The sequence below is a fragment of the Artemia franciscana genome, chromosome 19 (genome assembly GCF_032884065.1).
Source record: "Artemia franciscana chromosome 19, ASM3288406v1, whole genome shotgun sequence".
Taxonomy (NCBI): Eukaryota; Metazoa; Arthropoda; class Branchiopoda; order Anostraca; family Artemiidae; genus Artemia; species Artemia franciscana.
This window is the reverse complement of record NC_088881.1, coordinates 31,305,622-31,327,490: the sequence shown is the minus strand read 5'-3', so window position 1 is coordinate 31,327,490 and position 21,869 is coordinate 31,305,622. Positions and strand designations below refer to the sequence as shown.

Below are 21,869 nucleotides of genomic sequence, written 5' to 3'. Positions count from 1 at the left end.
CATTATTATTATTATTATTATTATTATAAATTGTTCCACTGGATGCAAGTACCCTCGTGTTTCTCTCTGCTTATTAATTTTTTTTCATTTATTATATTTTCTCTTCCTTGTTTCATAAATTTTTCCACTGGATGCAAGTACCCTCGTGTTTCTCTCTGCTTATTAATTTTTTTCATTTATTATCCTTTCTCTTCTTTGTTTCATAAATTGTTCCACTGGATGCAACTACCCTCGTGTTTCACTCTGCTTTTTAATTTTTTTTTTCGTTTATTATATTTTCCCTTCTTTGTTTCATAAATTGTTCCGCTGGATGCAACTACCCTCGTGTTTCTCTCTGCTTTTTAATTTTTTTTTCATCTATTATTTTTTCTCTTCTTTGTTTCATAAATTGTTCCACTGGATGCAACTACCCTCATGTTTCACACTTCTTTTTAATTTTTTTTTTATTTATTATATTTTCTCTTCTTTGTTTCATAAATTCAAAGAGACGGCAAGGGCCATCAAAACCAAGACGAGGGAAAACTTTTGGCAGTCACGATGAGATACTTTCTTCAGATTGCTAAATTTAAGTACACAAATCACATCAAGATTACAAGAGCATGTGAAAGTGGCAATCTTCCAATGTTATACTCAGCAAACAAAAACAGCAACTCCGCCGGCTTGGTCACGTCAAGCGAATTGGCTGAACCACCTCCAAAAATTATTAAGACCTTATTCGTAATATGATAAAACCAGTGGCCCTTAAACACACCCCAGAAATTTCCTGAACTTAAGTAAGAACAAAGACGGTTAAACAGTTTAAGTTGCGGACAGAAAGACGGAGACAATTTAACAGAAGCCGAGATTGGGAGGACGACAAAGAGAGATGGAGAGAGAAAAATAGAGAGAGAGAGATGTTGAGAGACAGCGAGGAAGAAAGGGAGAGAAAGGGAGATAGTGATAAGAAGTAGTCTAAGCTTCTCTGAACCCTAAGCCGAAATATGGCATGAATATAAAAAAAAAAAAATACCATTCAAAATTGGTGACATGCTGGTAGTCATTTTGTGAGCAAATCTCCACAATTTTATTCAAAAGTTCATCACGATAAGCTGTCCCATCCGCCCTGTCCATGTGAACCAACAATTTCTTCACAATTTCCATTAAGTTTTTCTTGTTAACCTATAAAAGCACATTGAAACTTCAGTAAAATTCTAAGCATCAGCCAAGGCTTATTATTCTCCTTCTCACAACTTCTTACCTAAATTCCAAGGTAAGATCCTAAGTAAGATCCTAGATTCCTAGGCACTCCTTCTCTATATTTTATTTTTTTTTTTCTTCCTTTTTTTAAAGAACAGCACTTATCAGCTAAGCACGCATAGGACTGATGCTTTGGGTAGAACAAAGTCTCTGCGCACACATAGATGATATAATATATATATATATATATATATATATATATATATATATATATATATATATATATATATATATATATACATATATATATATATATATACATATATATATATACACACATATATATATATATATATATATATATATATATATATATATATATATATATATATATATATACAGATATATGTATGTGTATATATATATATATATATATATATATATATATATATATATATATATATATATATATTATATATACTAGCTTACCCGTTGCACACTATTGTTGTCTCAAAAGGAAAGACCACAGTAAAAGATATATATAAATATATATATATATATATATATATATATATATATATATATATATATATATATATATATATATATATATATATATATATATATATATATATCATGAAAAGAGAAATCACCAATGCTACAGCACAAACACAAAAAAAAAAAAAAAAAAAAAAAAAAAAAAAGAGACAGAAGGAGAAAAGGAAGACTGTTTTCCTAAATTAGTGATTAATATAGACCAGCACTTGAATGAGGCCTTAACCCTACTCATCCATACAATCACATAGGTCAAACAGTATAGCCACACACAATCAACCATAAAGAATAATCCATGGACAGGCAGTCATGTCGTCAATAAGTATAAGTCGTATATATATATATATATATATATATATATATATATATATATATATATATATATATATATATATATATATATATATATATATATATATATATATATATATATATATATATATATATATATATATATGTACATATACATGTATATATACATATATATACATATATATATTTAATGTTTTTTTATTTATTTTTTTAAATACATAAAAATATTTCCAGTTGCAAGTTCTATAATATCTTCAGAATTTAACAGGAAAATTAAGAACAAGTTGGAAGGACATATACAAATTTGTCACGTTATAGGGACAAATCAACATGACAAGCATATTTTTTGAGTCGACATTAAGGATAGCTACTATCATTACCGACAACGGAGCTGTACCGCTATTTCCGTGTTGCTACTGACAACATATATATTTCAAAGTTTTTGTTGAATTAATCTGCGTAGGCCTCAATCCATCAGTAGCACATTATAAATGCTGGTCATTCATATATAATTAAATATAAAGAAGCGAGGCTTAAAGAGGATTAAAATATATTTGGCTAAAAAAACTCAGTAAATGCAGCGCTATTAATCACAGTCCATATAATGTAGAAAAGATTAAAAAGGAATTGTACATTACAACGACATAAACAGAGTCAAAATGCAAAACTGAAATTATCTTAAAATAAATTATATTAGTTCCTCAATTAATTTCATTTTGTTTCAATTTATTGGTTTGCCGGTTGTGTTATTTACGATTCACGGAACTCTTCCTGTGTGCGCAACATATGTAAGTGCCACAGAAAATACACTCTTTGGTCGATGAGTGTCACTACATGTCGCAAAAACGTGCGTTTTCGGGAAAAAGCACACCTAAGTAAAATAATAATTATGATTTATCATGCTTTTATGCGTACAAACATAATTATTTTTGCATAATTATAAACTGCAAATACGAGCAAATATTAATAATTTTTTACTGATAAATTTAGTTCAACTCGGTACATTAATGAGCACCAGATTTCTGATTGTTTCCACAACATGTTGTTTAATTTCACTAAACCAGGGCTTTGTAACAAGCCCAAAAAGCTAGACCTAACCTACCCCATCTACCTGAGACAGGGGGAGGGTAGCCTCAACTGAGGTGAGGCTAGGTAATCTTCCTTTCTTATGGAACCCCCCCAAAACAGAAACCCTTCTCCTTCGAATCATCCCCTGAACATTTTCCCCCACCCTGCGGCAAAGTCCCCCGCGTACTAATAACGATCGTATTTTTAAACTTAAAGGTTTTAAAAAAAAATCTCTCTGGAAAATAACCTAGAAGAACATTCACTCAACGGAAAATTCTCCCGGACAATTAACCCCAACGGAAAATATCACCCGCGGAAAAATTTTCCCCGAGGAATTCCCCTCGCGAAGGTTTACCCCACACATAAAATATCGATCATGTTTTCAGACTTAAAAGTATTTCAAAAATTACGATTATTAACAAATCCATCGGACGTTGTTAGATAATAAATTCCAGAAAATGTCATTAATGTCAGCGGAAGGGATAATTAATATTCAGAAAACGTGAATAATGTTCAAACGTGAATTTGTGTTCAGAAGCTTCTTTTTTTCAGATAGCGCAAGAAGTATTACGAGGACCTTGGGAGAGGGTATATTATACCTAAAACTTCGCAGGAGGGTACTCAACAATTTCTTACAGTTTATTAGCAATCGGATGAGCCGTGTAGTAAAGCACACAGCAAGTATGCATACATTCGATTTTGAAAAGGGGCACTTTTGGTAGCTATTAAAAATGGCATTCGGTCCTTGCGAAAAGCCCTCACTTTAGTCAGGTGGAAGTTCGGGCCCTTGGCCCTTACAAATGGATTAAGTCATTTAAATGGGCATTCTACGAATTTTTCTTTATGTTATGCAAAAAAATGAAAAACAATAGCTAAGAGCTCATATGGCACTTGTGACGAGGTTGAAAGAGCCAAGAGCTCATATGGTACGAGCTCTAGCAAAATTCTAAGAATCAACAGATTGCTCTAAAAGGAAAATCAGAGGCTTAATGCCGGTCGAGATTTAAAATAAGATCTCTGAGTCACGAGGTCCTTCTAAATATCAAAATTCATTGAGATCCTATCACCCACTTGTAAGTTAAAAATACCTCAATTTTTCTAGTTTTTCCTCTCCCTTTAGCCCCCAAGACGGTCGAATCGGGGAAATCGACTTTATCAAGTCAATTTGTACAGCTTCCTGACACGCCTACCAATTTTCATCGTCCCAGCACGTCCAGACCAGAAGCACCGAAATCACCAAAGCACTGGACCCTCCCCCGAACTCCCTCAAAGAGAGCAGATCCAGTCCGGTTACGTCAATTACGTATCTACGACATTTATAAGCGTTTTCCGAGATTTCCAGTTTCCCCCTCTAACTCCCCCCAATGTCAACAGATCTGGTCAGGATTTGAAACAAGAGCTTTGAGACATGAGTTCCTTCTAAATATCAAATTTCTTTTAGATCCAGTCACCCGTTCTTAAGTTAAAAATACCTTAACTTTTCTATTTTTTCCAATTTAACAACCCCCTGCTCCCCAATAAGGACAGATCCGTACCAATTATGTCAATCTCGTATCTATAACTTGTGCTTATTCTACCCATCAAGTTTCATCCCGATCTCTCCGCTCTAAGCATTTTCCAAGATTTCCGGTTTCCAAGATTTCTGTTGTCCCCCCTCCAACCCTCAATGTCCCCAGATCCGATTTCGAATCAAAAATAGAGCATCTGAGACATAAGATTCTTCCATATATCAAGTTTCATTAAGATCCGATCACCCATTCGTAAGATACCTCGGTTTTCCCGTTTTCCAAGAATTCCACTTTCCCCCTCCAACTCCTTCAATGCCACCGGATCCGGTCCGGATTTAAAATGAGAGTTCTAAAGAACAAGATCCTTCTAGATATTGAGATTTGATCACTCGCTCGTAAGTTACAAATACCTCATTTTTTCAATTTTTTTTTCAAATTACTCCCCCTGCCCAACTCCACCAAAGAGAGCGGATCCAGTCCGGTTATGTCAGTCACCTATCTTGGACTTGTGCTTATTCTTTCCACCAAGTTTCATCCTGATCTCTCCGCTTTTTCGGATCAAGCGTTTTCCAAAATTTCCGGTACCTCCCCCCCCCCCCCCAATGACACTGGATCCAGTCGGGATTTATGATAAGAGATCTGAGTTTCAATGTCCTTCTGAATATGAAATTTCATTTAGGTACGAACACTCTTTCGCAGGTTAAAAATACCTCATTTTTTCATTTTTTTTACAATTAACCCTCCCCACACTCCCCCAAAGAGAGCAGATCCATTCCGGTTATATCAATCCCGTATTTAGGAATTGTGCTTATTTTTCCCACCAAGTTCCGTCCCGATCCCTCCACACTAAGCATTTTTCCAAGATTTTAGGTTCCCCCCTCCTACTCCCCCCAATGTCACCGGATCTGGTCAGGATTTAAATGAAAGCTCTGAGACGCGATATCCTTCCAAACATCAAATTTCATTAAGATCCCATCACCCTGTCATTTTTTCATTTTTCATACTTCGTTTTTTCTATTTTTTCTGAATTAACCGGCCCCCACTCCACTCCCCTCCAGATTTTCAAATCGAGAAAACGATTATTTCTAATTTAATCTGGTCCGGTCCCTGATACGCCTGCCAAATTTCATCGTCCTATCTTACCTAGAAGTGCCTAAAGTAGAAAAACCAGGACAGACAGACAGACAGACCGACAGAACTTGCGATCGCTATATGTCACTTAGTTAATACCAAGTACCACAAAAAAAAACACGAAAAAAGGGCTGATTAGCCCATATTTCTCAAGGTGCTAACTAAATTATATGCACAAAAACTGACATTGTTTGGTTCATTAGAATAGAATTGCAACAAAGATATACACATACCTAACTTTATGGGTTATAAAATAATTATGGTTCCAAAACAGAAGAACGCATTCGCAAAAACAGAAATACCGGAAGTTGTGCATCGTGAAGCCTTCTCTTTCAAATGAGGCACCTTCTGTGTCTGTAAACAAATTAATCTGGCCGTACCATTCGTTTGCATAAGAGCTGATATTTTGTTTTGTCAGATAAATGACAGATATATAGTATAGCAACGTATCGTCGTGACATGTCACACGAAACTTTAAAAAAGCGCTACTAAAACTTATCTACTATTAAAAAAAATGTGTGACAATGAAGATTTATCAGGTGCGCGAGTTTTGAGTGGTTTCAACGTTTCCAAGATGCCCAAGTATATGTTGAAGATGATTCACGCCCGGGTCACCCTTCCATGTCAAAACAGATGAAAACAGTAAAAAAGTTAGTAATCTTATTCGATCTAACCGTCGGTTAACTATTCGTGCTTTTGAAACTAAATAGAAAAAAAATTACCATGCCATATAGTAGATCAAGCGCCCTCAATCGAATAGATTCGTCCCGATCATCCAAGCATTGCATAATTAAATCCTTATGACTCTGCACCGACTTTGGATGAGTTTTCAATATCTTTGACATTGCCAAAAGGCCTAAATACTTCAAGTTTTGATCTGAGTCTTCAATAAGAATCCTAAGTTTTTGAACACATAGCTGAATTGAGGCGTCGTGGTTGGGCATGCCAGTTGAAATTGATATTAAAACAGCTATGACAGTATTGATGCATTCATAGAGGAGTGACATTGCTGAAGTACTAAAAAAGAGAAGAACAAATTAAACGAAAATAAATAAAAAATAAAATAAAAGAACAATAATAAAAGAACGAAAATAAATAAATAATAAAATATTAAAAATAAAAATTAATATAAAAATAAAAATTTGTATAATTTTTAAATTATAAGAGAAAGAAGAAGAAAGAAGAAGAAAGAGAAAGAAGAAGGAGAGCAAAATGAAGTACTTGAAAAATAAGGAAGGAGAAGAAATCAAAACGCTAATCATTGTTCTAGCTCTATCTTCGAGGAGTGACACTAGTGAAGGGCTAAGAGAGGGAAGAAGGGGAGCAAATTAAAACAACAATCACAGTGTTGATGCATTCATAGAGGAGTGACATTGCTGAAGTACTAAAAAAGAGAAGAACAAATTAAACGAAAATAAATAAAAAAATGAAATAAAAGAACAATAATAAAAGAACGAAAATAAATAAATAATAAAATATTAAAAATTAAAATTAATATAAAAATAAAAATTTGTATAATTTTTAAATTATAAGAGAAAGAAGAAGAAAGAGAAAGAAGAAGGAGAGCAAAATGAAGTACTTGAAAAATAAGGAAGGAGAAGAAATCAAAACGCTAACCATTGTTCTAGCTCTATTTTCGAGGAGTGACACTGCTGAAGCGCTAAGAGAGGGAAGAAGGGGAGCAAATTAAAACAACAGTCACTATGTTGATGCACTCATAGAAGAGTGAAATTGCTGAAGTACTTGAAAAATAAGGAAGAAGTAGAAATCAAAACTTCAATTATTGTGCTAGCTCCATTTTAGAGGAGTGACACTGCTGAAGCGCTAAGAGAGGGAAGAAGGGGAGCAAATTAAAACAACAGTCACTATGTTGATGCACTCATAGAAGAGTGACATTGCTGAAGTACTAAAATAGTAAGACAGAATGAGAAACAGACACGCAAATGAGGGCCAGAGGCTTCGAACCTCTTCATATCCTTGAAATCCGCAACTTGTATATTGTAAATGTAATTCGTTTATTTACTATGATTTTTCAATTTTTGATTTGAAACACCCATGAACCTGCTTCCTGTTTAGAGATTTTTTTTTTTAATTGAACTAGAACTGCAGGTGACTGACCTGTTATTCGAAACCCTTGGAGCCAGCCAAATGCCAGTTAACCAATTACCAGCCAGCCCGGTACAACGTGGTAATGAAGAGAGAGGTTACTGACTGAAACTGAGGATAAACAATTTCTATAACATTCTGCTTCGGAATATCGACAGATTAATTGAAAGCTCTCTAAGGAATATTTTATGGGCATATAAGTAAACTAGATTGAAGTTTTAAAAGAGAACGACTGAGAGATAGACGTGAAAAAGGGACGGGAACGTGTCACCCCAAAGACTTTCTCATTACCTTTTTTCTACGCATGAATCACCAATTATCTACCGTTTTTTCAAACCTGGGAAATGAATTTAATATGAAAATCACATTAGTAGAATTAGAATAAAATAAATTTTGAATTAATAGAAATTATAGATAAAAAAAACCCTAGAAAAAAAAAACACCAAAGAGAAAAAGTTTTAATTACAAGTTTTGAAACTTTCTCAACTTTTTTAAGTTAAAATTTTTCAATTACGTGATCATTAAAAAAATAATTCCCAAAATTTTAAGCATCTTTCTGTTTCGATTTTACAATGAATCAACATTATTCAGCTGGAGATAGCGTCATTCAAGCTGAATGACGCTATGATTTATATATACCATAAAAAAGACTAATTCTATAAAAATCGTATTATTCGAAAGCCTGTAAATTTGTAAAAAAAAATCCCTATTGATAAAAAGAAAAACAAATAAATAATTAAAAAGCTCACCCAAAATCAATAACAATCGAAATTACCGTTTGTAAGCTTGTCTTTAACAATCAAAATTGCATCGTCACAAGATTTTAATATTAAATGAATTTTTCTATAGATTAATCTCTTTCTATTTATACTATTGAGAATAAAGAGTCGTTAAAACTACAGTTCTTTCTCTGTTGTTTATTAAAAGTTAATAGAGCAAGTTTGTTATAAAAGAAAGCATTTTCACTTGTAGGAATTTGGCGTAAATTCAATTTATAATAATTTACTACGGTAAAGTAATTTTCATTCCTCCAAATACGCTTGTTCTCTACCCAACTGATAATTCAAATAAAGGTAATGAGCTGGAGACTGGAAAGTGAAGGACATTGGTTTCCGTAATTGCGTTGAAAACAGTATGAGCACTAAATAATATGCAATTATTTTGTTTGGTATAACTGATATTGTTTTCAATTGTATTGCTTTAGTATGCTGATGACGATTACTGTATATGTAAGAAATATTGAGAGTTTTTTTTGCATTGTTTTTCTTTGTCTAATCAAAGGAGTTATCCCTATTTGAGCTGTTATTAGTACATTTTTACCTGTTTTAAATAAAACTTAGATATCAAAACATAAAATCTCAGCTTATGTTTAAGAAATCTAATTTTCTAATATTCTAATAAATCTTCCAAGGAAGGGGGTAGGGTGTTCTTTACTTTGCCCCTCTCCTAGGTAGCTGAACCATCAATTCAGAAAATAACAGTATGAATTAAATTTTCGTCATTATGCAACACCCCAACGTAAAACAGCATTTTGCAGGAGCCCCACACCGAAAAACCTAAAAATGGACCCGAAGGCATGTTTTAATGTTTATGATTATCCAAATTTATCCCCCTCCCCGCTCCCTTCACATTACGTCCCTGAATAGTAAAATTTCAGTCAAGACTATTTAAAGATGCTTGGGAACAACAATCAAAAAATTAAAACGAAAATCAAACCTTTTAATTTCAGTTCTCTCGGAAAATAAGACCCGGCATGTCTGATTGAAAGCAAAAGAACACACCCTTTCTAAATAATCCTTAAGATGTCTCCTTGCATAAACAGAAAGCTTATATTTCTGTTTAACAACCGAATTTTCACAAAAATTTAACGAGCTGAAATAACGAATTTGTCACCTCTGATCAAAAAGAAAGCAAGCCAGATTTTTCTTGTTCAATGTGGTTGATTCAGTGAAAGAATTGATGACAAATCATATTTTTGATTGGTCTTTCATTGGCCTTTTACTTCTTCGGTCACTTTTTTACTTTCTTTTTTAAAAACTAACTTTTTTCTTCAGTTACTTTTTTAAAAGGTCAGTTCTTTCTGTATAGTACCTATATATAAGACAGTTCTTTTCTTCTTCTCTGTCTCCTTTTTTTCTTTCTTTTTTTTTAGCCTAATAATTACCTCTAAAACACATATATATATATATATATATATATATATATATATATATATATATATATATATATATATATATATATATATATATATATATATATATATATATATATATATATATATATATATATATATATATATATATATATATATATAATATGACATGGAAAAAAGCCAAATATAAAATGCAGAAAAGGAATAAAAAAAGCAAAGAATATAGAATTTAAAAAAAAGATAAAAAAGAAAATTATAAGCAAGCAATAATGCAAAAAGAAGAAATAGTCAAAAGATATAGAAGCAGGTGAAAAAGACTACCTGTGAATCAAATTTGTCAAGGGCTCTATCAGCTTTTTGCCAAGGCGTGGTTCAAGGGGTGTTAATGACCCAAACTGCAAAAACGAGTGAACTCAGCAAAATAAAAGGATAAAAGAAAATGCTAAAAACGGATAAATGGTTACAAATATATATATTGATGTATTTTGCTCTTCTACTTTAAACACATACAGAAATACGCTGAAATGATTCAACATAATGCCATAGTTCAAAAAGAGATATCTGAGATTTTTCAGACGTCACCAATTGATACAGCAGAACCAATAAATGAAACCAAACCAGGTGATCATAAGCTTTGCTATAAACATTGAAGAGTTTAGATTTTATGCATTTAACAACTTTTAAGAATAAGTTAATATTCATTAATAACTTATATATTGATAAGTTGAGTTAATACTGTTTCAGTTAATATTGATGTATTTCCTGATGTCTTAAGGAGCACAGGAAAGGCGATTGGGGACCAAAGAATCAAATGGGAAGGAAAGACTCTCCTGAACCTAGATTTATGCTGATGATTTAAGCATCTTAGATGAAAGTGTGAGTAAAATGACTTATGTTTTAGAGGTAATGAGAGTTCAGGGTGATCGAATAGGTTTCAAAATTAGTGTTAAGAAGACTAAGTCACTAAGGCTAGGAATTAGGGAAGATGGTAGGTGATGTTGGTAGGAGATGGTAGGTGACTCAAAATAGGTGACGTTGGGTAACGAAAAGATTAATCAGGTGGGCAGTTTCACTTACCTTGGTAGCATTATTAGTAAAGACGTTGGGAGCAGCGAAGATGTTAGAAATAGACTAGCAAAGGCTCAGGGTGCTTTTCCACTGTTGAAAAAAGCTTGGAAGAATGGGAAAATAAGTCTGTAAACCAAGATTAGAATACTGGAAGGTATAGTGATGACAGTGGTCAAATATAGCTTTGAAGCATGGGCGCTCTGAAAGGCGGATGAAGATTTGCTAGATATTTTCCAGAGCAACTGCCTACGGATTGTTCTGGGTACCCGGCTGACTGACCGTATTTCAAATAGCAGGCTGTACGAAAAATGTGATTCAATCCCGCTTTCCAGGGCTATAATGAAAGAAAGGTTGAGAGGGCTAGGGCACGTTTGGCGGATGAAGGATGACAGATTGCTGAAGATTGTCCTTTCCGGCCAACCGTCTAGGGCTAAAACGAAAGCAGTTCGTCCTCGTCTGGGGTGGGAGGATGTCATAAAAAAGATTTAAAGGAAATGGGAGCTTCCTGGGAGGGTGTAACGAGGGAGGTTTTCAATAGATTGGGATGGAGAAGGATCGTACGTAGCTGTGTTGGCCTCAGGCGGCTTGCTGCTCCGGTGATTTGCTAGTAGTAGTAGTAGTAGGTTCCATAAAGTTTCTGTTGACTAGCATAACTAGAAGGCAGCTATAACGTCATAGAAATATATTTAATGGCTTAATCCATAGCTCTTTATCAGATTTAGGCATTAGTCGTACAATGTTACACGACCGTTTTGAGCGCTCCGATTTAAGGACAATAGCCAATTACATCCATACATTAAATAACTTATTTTCTTTTTCTGCCCTTATATTTCTTTACAAAGGGCATTTTCAGTTGAAGTCCGCGAACCTTTTCTCCCTTGTTTAAGTAGTGAAAATACTGTTATAATACAAATAATTCTTTTTAAATTCAATTTTCTTTTTAAAAAATTCAAATTCAATGGCGATTTTCATTTTTTATCGATACTTCCACTGGGAAGGAAAAAAGAACAAATATAAAAGAAAATTCCAACTCAAACGGGGTAAACACTCCTCAATCTACATGTCAAAGCAAAGCAGGTAAACTGGAAGAACCTCGCTAATTTTCAAACAAACAAATATTTTGTCCAAAAACAAGAATCATTAACTCCACAAGAATCATTAACAAGGCAAGAATCATCTGCTATTGATTATCCAAAACTTGAGCCTTTCTTCGGGGGGAGGGGTATGAAATCACCATTCAAATACTAAAAAATTAACTCAACAACTGATGCCTGATAGTAAACCCGCTTAAGGTAGCAAAGAAAGAGTATGATCTCCTAATAAGAAAAAAATTAAAATTATTTTTTATAATTTTACACAATTAGACAGATATATATTTCCTTCTTTTTTTTGTTTTGTTTAAATCTGTAATTCATGTGTATGATTTTTTTTTCACTTATGTATTTTCGATGTGACTTTGTTACATTTTCCGTTTTGAGTTCGATATTGTACGTTAATATGATGGGAACTAATATATATATGTATATATATATATATATATATATATATATATATATATATATATATATATATATATATATATATATATATATATATATATATATATATATATATATATATATATATATATATATATATATATATATATATATACACTAGTTGTTGGGGTGGCGCTTCGCGCCCCGCCAAGCCCCCCCGCGCGCGTAAGTCGTTACGCGCCATTGTAGTTATGTCCCTGTGTCCCACCTGTGAATATATATATATATATATATATATATATATATATATATATATATATATATATATATATATATATATATATATATATATATATATATATATATATATATATATATATATATATATATATATATATATATATATATATATATATATATATATATATATATATATATATATATATATATATATATATTTAACTACGTAAAACTTGCGAATATACAACATTCTTGGCTGTCCCATTGTCTGTGCATATAAATAGATTGTCAGGTTTACCGACTCTTGAACATGCAACATATAATTGTCCATGGGAAAAACAATCTGTATTCAGATCTATACCTCATTATTCTAATGATTGCCCTTGAGCTTTGTTGATGGTGATTGCTAATCGAACATTCCCTGTGTCCCCGTCGTCATTTATATATCCCCCTGTGCCCCCGGCGTCCCCGTTGTTGTTGTTTCCCTGTGTCCCAGTCGGTAATTTCTCTTTGAGTGTCGCGATCGTCATTTATATTCCCTGTGTCCCGGTCGTCATTTGTGTCCCGGTGCTTTGTTGATGGTGATTGCTAATCGAACATTCTTTGTGTCCCGGTCGCTTTCTCTTTGAGTGTCCCGGTCGTCATTTATATTCCCTATGTCCCGGTCGTTATTTATATTCCCTATGTCCCAGTCGTCATTTGTGTCCCGATGTCCCGTTCTGTAATTTCGTCAATCGGCAAACATGACGTCAGTCGACACACAGACAACTTATTTACATATATATATATATATATATATATATATATATATATATATATATATATATATATATATATATATATATATATATATATATATATATATATATATGTATGTATATAATTTTTTTCCAATTATGTTCAAGAATCATGTTGACCGAAGAAATGATGATACTAAGGAGTTATATCTTTTCATCTGAAAGGTCATACTTAAAAGTGAGAAATAAAATGATGAAAGGTTATCAGGAATCGGAGTTAATGTATTCTTGTTTGGACAACAGCAAAAAACAGATTCTTCCATTAGACACAGTACCAACTGAAAAATTATTACCTCCGAATTAAGTTAATCAGCGGAAAGGCCAACTTCCGGCCTATTCGTGGTTCATAGTGAGTAAAAAATCCAAACTTAGCAATATTGAAAAGAAAATTATCCCAATTAAACTTTGATTACAAGGTGTTCGATACATCATCTTCAGACGCATTATAGCAAAGGCATATTTCATTAGCAATAATGTAGCCAGAGTTCTTGTGAAGGGGGAGGGGGGAGGTCAAGACAAAGAATTCACAAATGACAATGAATTTTGCAAAACGACAATCAGACTTGAAAAGAGCTTTAGGGTGAAAGGATTGGGTTTGGATTAGACTGCACCTTTTTCAGGGCAGACGTTTTTTTTTCAAGAATTGAAAATAGTTTAATTTCCTCAAAACTTCATTCAATCGTATGGATGCAAGAAATATCCTGTCCTACAAGAAATTTCTGCAAGAAATTTCTGTTTTAATTTTGTTTACCAATTGCAAAATATTAAATATTGGAATTAAGAAATTTTCTTCAAAATCTACAAGAGAATCGATAAAAGAAAACGCATTTCAGATCTTGATTTATAAATAAAGGCCAACATACCATGAATACATTATATTATATTTTATATAATATCTTGGGTTTTTTAAAAATTAAAATTTCTTATACTTCACCTGAACATAATTCATCTGACATAAAACGTTTAAATAAAAACAAATTGGATTACATCAAGAATTGAAAAGTATCTAATCCTTATTGTCAACATACACTGCTTTTAAAATAAAAATTGCGAATTCGACAACTTAACTCGAAAGAAATTATTGCAGATTAAGTTTGCAAATTTTATCAGGCCGTTAATTAGATTATGCAATTCGACAGCTTGTAATCTTACAATCAGATTTTAAAGACTATGTTTACAAACTTGTTCCAACTTCTTTATCTAGGTTCTTCTTTTAGTAACCGGTTCTAAACCGTTTACTAGTTTTTAAACCGGTTTATAAACGCGTTTCAACTTCATCTTCTTTTAGTAACCAGTTTGTAAGCCAGTCTACTAACTTCTTTGTTACAGCAATAATTCTGAATCTTGCTTCAAGAGACTAGTTTTTCAACGAAAAGGGCCTCTGATTTAATAGATAAAAATAAACTTATCTTGTCTGGAAGATTTTTGTTATGTCATGGTAACTTAAAATTAAAGAGTGTAAATTTCAACAGAGTTTGAGTGGCCTGCATTATCAGTTCTTTACTATGTTGCAGCTTAAACTTACTATAATCTATAATAGTAGCCTATATTAGCATGATTAAGCAAAAATCGGATTACACAAAGAATTCGAAAAGAGTACCCCCATTGACCCCCATTGTCAACATACACTAATTCAATATTCAATATATTGCGAATTCAACAACTTAGCTTGTTAGGTTAGATTTGGATTGCCGGGATTAGTTAGGGATTAGTGTTAGGGATGTTAGGGATTGCCGGGATTAGATCTTGCCGAGTTCTGGAATAGGTTTATATTTTTTTTATATATATATTTGACAGTTTGTAAGCCTACAATACAGTTTTATGAGCGAGTTTTACAAACTTTAACTTCTTTATCAAACTATACGTTTTATAAACCAGTTTACCAGTTAGTAAACCGGTTGGTAAGCTTGTTCAAGCTTCTTTGTCCAAATTTCCTTTTATAAACCGGTTCCAACCGGTTTACTAAATTTAAATTAGCAACTTCTTTGTTGTACTGACAATTCTGAATCTTGCTTCAAAAGACTGGTCTGTCGGTGAAAAAGGTTTTTTGTTCTTGGGCTAAAATATACTAATTCTGTCCGGGCAAGATATTTATCAAGCAGTTCGTGGTGACGAACTATAGTAAGCAGCGACCCAGCTCAATAGTAAAAAAAACTCTAAATTTCTAAACTCTAAATCTTATTTCAAATCTCCAGTTTTATGCCGGAGATAAGAGATAGTCAGATTTAATTAAACTTGCAAAATTAGAAAGTGCGAATTTTTTGGTCAAACGGGGCAGAATTTTCTTTTCAAGGTTCAGGAAAGGACATTACCTAAAAATATTTTAGTTTAAGATTGTTTTAGTTTAAAATTTTGAACTAAATATTTTAGTTTAAAATATCCCGTTTTGTGCCGGAGATAAGAGATATCCATCTTTAATGTTGATGTCCATCAAAAGAGATGTCCCATCTTTTATGGGAGCCATAGTGTGTATTTATTTTTGAGGTGATAAGGGACTCAACATGCATTTTTTGCATAGAGATGAGAGATTATGTATGTTATGACTGTTATTATTTTTTTTTAATAAACCCGAATGAACTGAACTGAAATGAAACCTAGATCATTAGTAAACATGAAGTTTTTTTTCTTGATTGAACGGAGCAAAACTTTCTGCTTTTAGTTCTAGCATACCTGCTTGGAAAGCATGAAAATTCAGCTCAAAAGAGGTATCATTGAATAATTTTACACCTTTGAAAGTTTCCTGTTATGCAAACCGCCTTGATTAAAACCTTTGCCGAGACAGGATACGTATTATTTATGCTGTATTTAAAGTGAATAGACAGTGTTTTGCTGAAAAATTAGTAAGAGAATACATGTGTTCTTTGTTTTAAATAGGCTACCTACGTATAAACAGGCTTTCAGAGGCGCCATTTGGGCCAAATCTTGGGGTGGGCATGGGGCATTTGACAGAACTTGAGACTTTTATTATGAATCCAACCTACTTTCAAAGTTTACAATGATTAATAGCAAATAGCGTAATTACCCAAAGGGTCGTCAGGTAATTACGCTCTTTGGCTATTAGGCGTGCAGTTAGCTCAAATCATTTGAACAGAATGGAATATGTTGGACATAATGGATAATTATGGCCGGAAAAGGGCCCTTTGTGGTGGAAACTTGGGCCCCCCTGGAAAATTTGGGGCGGGAATTTGCCCACCCCTGACTCCCCAAATGACGCCTCTGTAGGCTTTAAATAGGGTACTTTCGTGCAGGCTACCTGCTTGGAAAACATTAAAAATCAGCTCAAAAAGAAATCATTAAAAATCACCCTTAAATAATTTGACAGCTTTAGATGTTTCCTGTTATGCAAACCGCCTTGATTAAAACCTTTGCCGAGACAAAATACATGTTATTTATGTTGTATGTAAACTGAATAGACAGCGTTTTGCTTAACAATCAGTAAGAGATAATAGTTTTTTGTTTTTTTTAACTAGTCTCTCTTCATCTTTTCGAACTGTCGATGTATTTATTAGATTCATGGTCAATTTTTACCAAAATTGCTTCAGAAGCTCCTTGTGAGGCTCGAAAAATTTACTAGTATCTTTGAAACTATCAGCCAACACTGAAAATAGCAAAATATTATGCAACCTTTGTCTTCTTTCTGAAAAGAAATGTCCCAGCCCCCCACCGAAAATTGCGGTAAGTTTGTGATATTTTTATGAAGCCCATAGTGCGTAAAAACTGCGGTCGGCAGGGGGAGCCAGAGATATTTGTTAAAATTCAGCATAAGAGATTTAAGCAAATTTTTATCGGAGATCACTAGATTTTGGGCGACTAGGTGTTCACCCAAATTAGTACGTGCCTGATAATACAAACTTGAGATTCAGTTTTTCTAACTTAAAGTATAAACACACTAGCAGAAGAATCGTTTGGGGAGCAAGGGGGCAGTGATATTTTGCAAAGCAAAATGACATTCGCGGGTTCGAGCGTCCTTAAACAGTAGAAGCTGCGACAGTACATGTCATGAAACACAAGTAACCCCAAGAAAAACCTCCTTACGGAAATTGCAAGGAAACCAATTGTCAAATACAGACTATTAAACAGATACAAACAAATCAAAGAAACTATTTTTTTAGAGAAAAAATATTGGCGTTTTAAATTCGGCACATTTGGCTATAAATAAAAAAATGACCCTGACTATTTAACAATTCATGAGCATAGGAGATAAAACCGAATTAGTCATTATTCTTGGATATGACTTTTTTGGCTACTGTTGTCCAGTTCACTGATTAGACCAAAAGCGACTAAAAGTCAATTTACTACAGTTTATCTGATAACAAAATTTAAGAGAGGAAAAACTGGGGTTGATTTAAATAAAGCAGCGGGACAAGAGAACAAAAAAAAAACAATAAAACTTTATATAAAAATCCTAATATTTTGGCTCCAGGCCCGGGAGCCTTTTTTAGCAAAAAAGAAAACTTTAAGGAAAATATCTTCCTTTTTAAATTAAACCATCTAAAAAACACGACAAAAAACACACAAGAGAGAAAAAAAACTAAAAAAAAAAAAAAAATACAACTCACATTTTAAACGCTTCCACTACTGCAATTACTGTGAACGCTGATAAGACAAAACGAACGTTTATAGTACACAAAAGATAATTTCCCTCTTTACAGCCAGAGAGAAAAATGGGATCTAATAAAAAATGAAGACATCACTGAAAGAAAAGTCATAAAACCCCAGATCGTCACCCCTGATTGAATTTTTCAGGTCAAAAACATTTATAAGACAACAGATCATACAAAGTTATGCATTATAATATATTATTAGAACGTTAATTTACATCCGATAATCAATTCCACTAATTAGAGTATACTAGTCCTTAACTTAAAAAACTTTAGTAATGAAGCAGCAGTACATACCAGCTTTATTATTTTGATGAGCATCCAATTATTTGTTGAAGTCGTCATCAACTTAAAAAAAACGGGAGCTAAGCTTAAATAATTCTTGGGGTTTTTCCGTGCTAATTCACAGATGACATTTACAGCTGCAGATTGAACTCCTGCAAAAAAGGGAGGGCTTAAAGTGATTTCAGGTCATCTTCCAAATCATCAGAAATTCCTTCTTCTGGATCATATTGAATCTAGATAAGGACCATGCACAATGAGACTACTAAAACCTCTAACTCGAGCAAAATTGTTATATAATTCCTTGGGGTGAAACTTGAAAAACAAGAGCTAAGAGCTCATATGGCACTTGTGACGAGGCGAGAAGAGCTAAGAGCCAAGAGATCATATGGTATGACCTCTAACAAAATTCTATGAATCAATAGATTGATTTAAAAAGGAATATAAGAGGCTTAATGCCGGTCAGGATTTAAAATAAGAGCTCTGAGTCACGACGTCCTTCTAAATATCAAAATTCATTAAGATCCGATCACCCACTCGTAAGTTATAAATACCTAATTTTTTCTAATTTTTCCTCTCCCTTTAGCCCCCGAGATGGTCGAATCTGGGAAAACGACTTTATCAAGTCAAATTGTGCAGCTCCCTGACACACCTACCAATTTTCATCGTCCTAGCACGTACAGAAGCACCAAAATCGCCAAATCACTGAACCCCTCCCCCCGACTCCTCCAAAGAGAGCAAATCCAGTAGGATTCTGTCAATCACGTATCAAGGACATTTGTTTATTCTATCCACCAAGCTTCATCCCGATTCCTCCCCTCCAGGTGTTTTTCCAAGATTTCCCCCTCCAACTCCCCCAATGTCAAAAGATCTGGTCGGGAGTTGAAATAAGAGCTCTGAGACATGAATTCCTTATAAAAATCAAATTTCATTAAGATCGGATTATCTATTCGTAAAATAAAAATACCCCAATTTTCAAGTTTTCCAAGAATTCCGGTTTCCCCCTTCAACTCCCCCCGATGTCACAGGATATGGTCGGAATTTAAAATTATAACTTTAAAGCACAAGATCCTTCTAAATATCAAATTTCATTAAGATCTGGTCACCCTTTCGTAAGTTACAAATACCTCAAATTTCAAAATTACCCTCTCCCCAATTCCCCAAAGAGAACAGATCCGGTCCGGTTATGTCAGTCACGTATCTTAGACAGGTTTCTATTTTTCCCATCCAGTTTCATCCTGATCTCACCGCTTTAAGTATTTTCCAAGATTTCCGGTCCCCCCAACTGCCCCCCCCCAATTACGCTTGATCCGGTTGAGATTTCAAATAAGAGATCTGAGTTACAAGGTCCTTCTAAATATGAAGTTTCATGAAGATCCGATCACTCCTTCGTAAGTTAAAAATACGTATTTGTTTCTTATTTTTCAGAATTAACCACCCCCCCCCCCCAATAGAGCGGATCCGTTCCAATAATTTAAATCACGTATGTAAGACTTCTGCTTATTATCCCACCAATTTTTATCCCGATCCCTCCAATCTAAGCGTTTTCCATGATTTTAGGTTCCCCCACCCCAAACTTCCCCCAATGTCACCAGACCCGGTCAGGATTTAAAATAAGAGCTTCGAGACACGATATCCTTCCAAATATCAAAGTTCATTGAGATCCGATCACCCGTTCGTAAGTTAAAAATACCTCATTTTTTCTAATTTTTCAGAATTAACCCCTTCCCCAACTACCCCAAAGAGAGCGGAGCCGTTCCAGTTATGTCAATCATGTATCTAGGACTTGTGCTTATTTTTCCCACCAAGTTTCATCCCGATCCCTCCAGTCTAAGTGTTTTCCGAGTTTTAGGTTTCCCCCTCCCAAATCCCCCCCCCCCCAATGTCACCAGATCCGGTCGGGATTTAAAATAAGAGCTCTAAGACACGATATCCTTCTAAACATCAAATTTCATTGAGATCCGATCACCCATTCGTAAGTTAAAAATACCTTATTTTTTCTAATTTTTCGGAATTACCCCCCTCCCCCACTACCCCAAAGAGAGCAGATCCATTCCGATTATGTCAATCATATATCTGGGACTTTTGCTTATTTTTCCCATCAAGTTTCATCCCAATCCCTCCACTCTAAGTGTTTTCCAAGATTTTAGTTTTCCTCCCTCCAACTCCAGCTGCAGAATGAACTCCTGCAAAAAAGGGAGGGCTTAAAGTGATTTCAGGTAATCTTCCACATCATCAGAAATTCCTTCTTCTGGATCATATTGGATCTAGATAAGGACCATGCACAATGAGACTAGTAAAACCTCTACCTCGAGCAAAATTGTTATATAATTCCTTGGGGTTAAGCTTGAAAAAAAAAAACGGGAGCTAAGCTTAACTAATTCTTGGGGTTTATCCGTGCAAATTCACAGACGATATTTACAGCTGCAGATTGAACTCCTGTAAAAAAAAACAGGGGGCGGGGCTTTTAGTGATTTCAGGTCATCTTCCACGTCATCAGAAATTCATTCTTCTGGATCAAATAGTATCTAGATAAGGACCATTCACCTATCAACCTAGGCTACTAAAACCTCTTACTCGAGCAAAATTTTTATATAATTTCTTGGGTTTAAACTTAAAAAAAACGGGAGCTAAGCTTAAATAATTCTTGGGGTTTATCCGTTTTAATTCACAGATGACATTTACTGGTGCAGATTGAACTCCTGTAAAAAAAAGGGGGGCGGGGCTTTTAGCGATTTCAGGTCATCTTCCAAATCATCAGAAATTCCTTCGTCTGGATCAAATAGTATCTAATGACAAATAACGCTGTAACGTAGTTTTTGGATATGGTGACATTTGGATATAATGACAAAATAACACGTGAATGCTGTTTTTGGATATTCTTAGTTTTGAGAATTTCGAGAAAGAGCCTCAAACCCTTCAAAAATGTCAGGTGAAATATAAAATACATCATTAAAATGACCGTTGTCATAGACCTTTAATAGCCGTTTCCACTCCTTCACCTAGATCAGCAAGCAAAATTAAGTTTTGTATGAACTGATGTGTCTCAATATTTTTGTGAACAAGAAACAATTACCTGAATTGTTATATGAAGAGTTGTCCAACTCTGCTATTTCAAAGTTTCAGCCATTACATGGTCTTATCCCAGGTTTTTTCCTGGTTGATGTTTTTGTTTTATTTTTAATTCTTTTTTTCTCTGTAATTTATTACTCCACTTTTGTCTTGTTATTTATAGTGGAATAAAAATTAATATTTATTATTATTAATTCAGAGTACAAATTTTTTTTCCAAGTTCAATATCCAACACCAAGCCAAAAATTGCACATTATTTCAACCCTCGGTTGAAAACAGGGGGGCATGTTAATCCTGTCGAAAATGTAGAAAATGAGGGGAAA

General features: G+C 33.8%; 1 protein-coding gene across 1 annotated transcript in view; it reads right to left on the bottom strand.

Moving 5' to 3' along the window:
- LOC136039557 (AP-3 complex subunit delta-1-like) overlaps window positions 1-21,869 on the bottom strand; it is a 206,770-nt gene that overhangs the window by 153,094 nt on the left and 31,807 nt on the right. The window contains exons 6-9 of the mRNA XM_065723397.1: window positions 18,490-18,629; window positions 10,330-10,403; window positions 6,473-6,767; window positions 1,010-1,158 (exon numbers count right to left, since the gene is read on the bottom strand). Coding sequence (XP_065579469.1) covers window positions 1,010-1,158; window positions 6,473-6,767; window positions 10,330-10,403; window positions 18,490-18,629 — 658 coding nt within the window. The remainder of the gene's footprint in view (window positions 1-1,009; window positions 1,159-6,472; window positions 6,768-10,329; window positions 10,404-18,489; window positions 18,630-21,869) is intronic.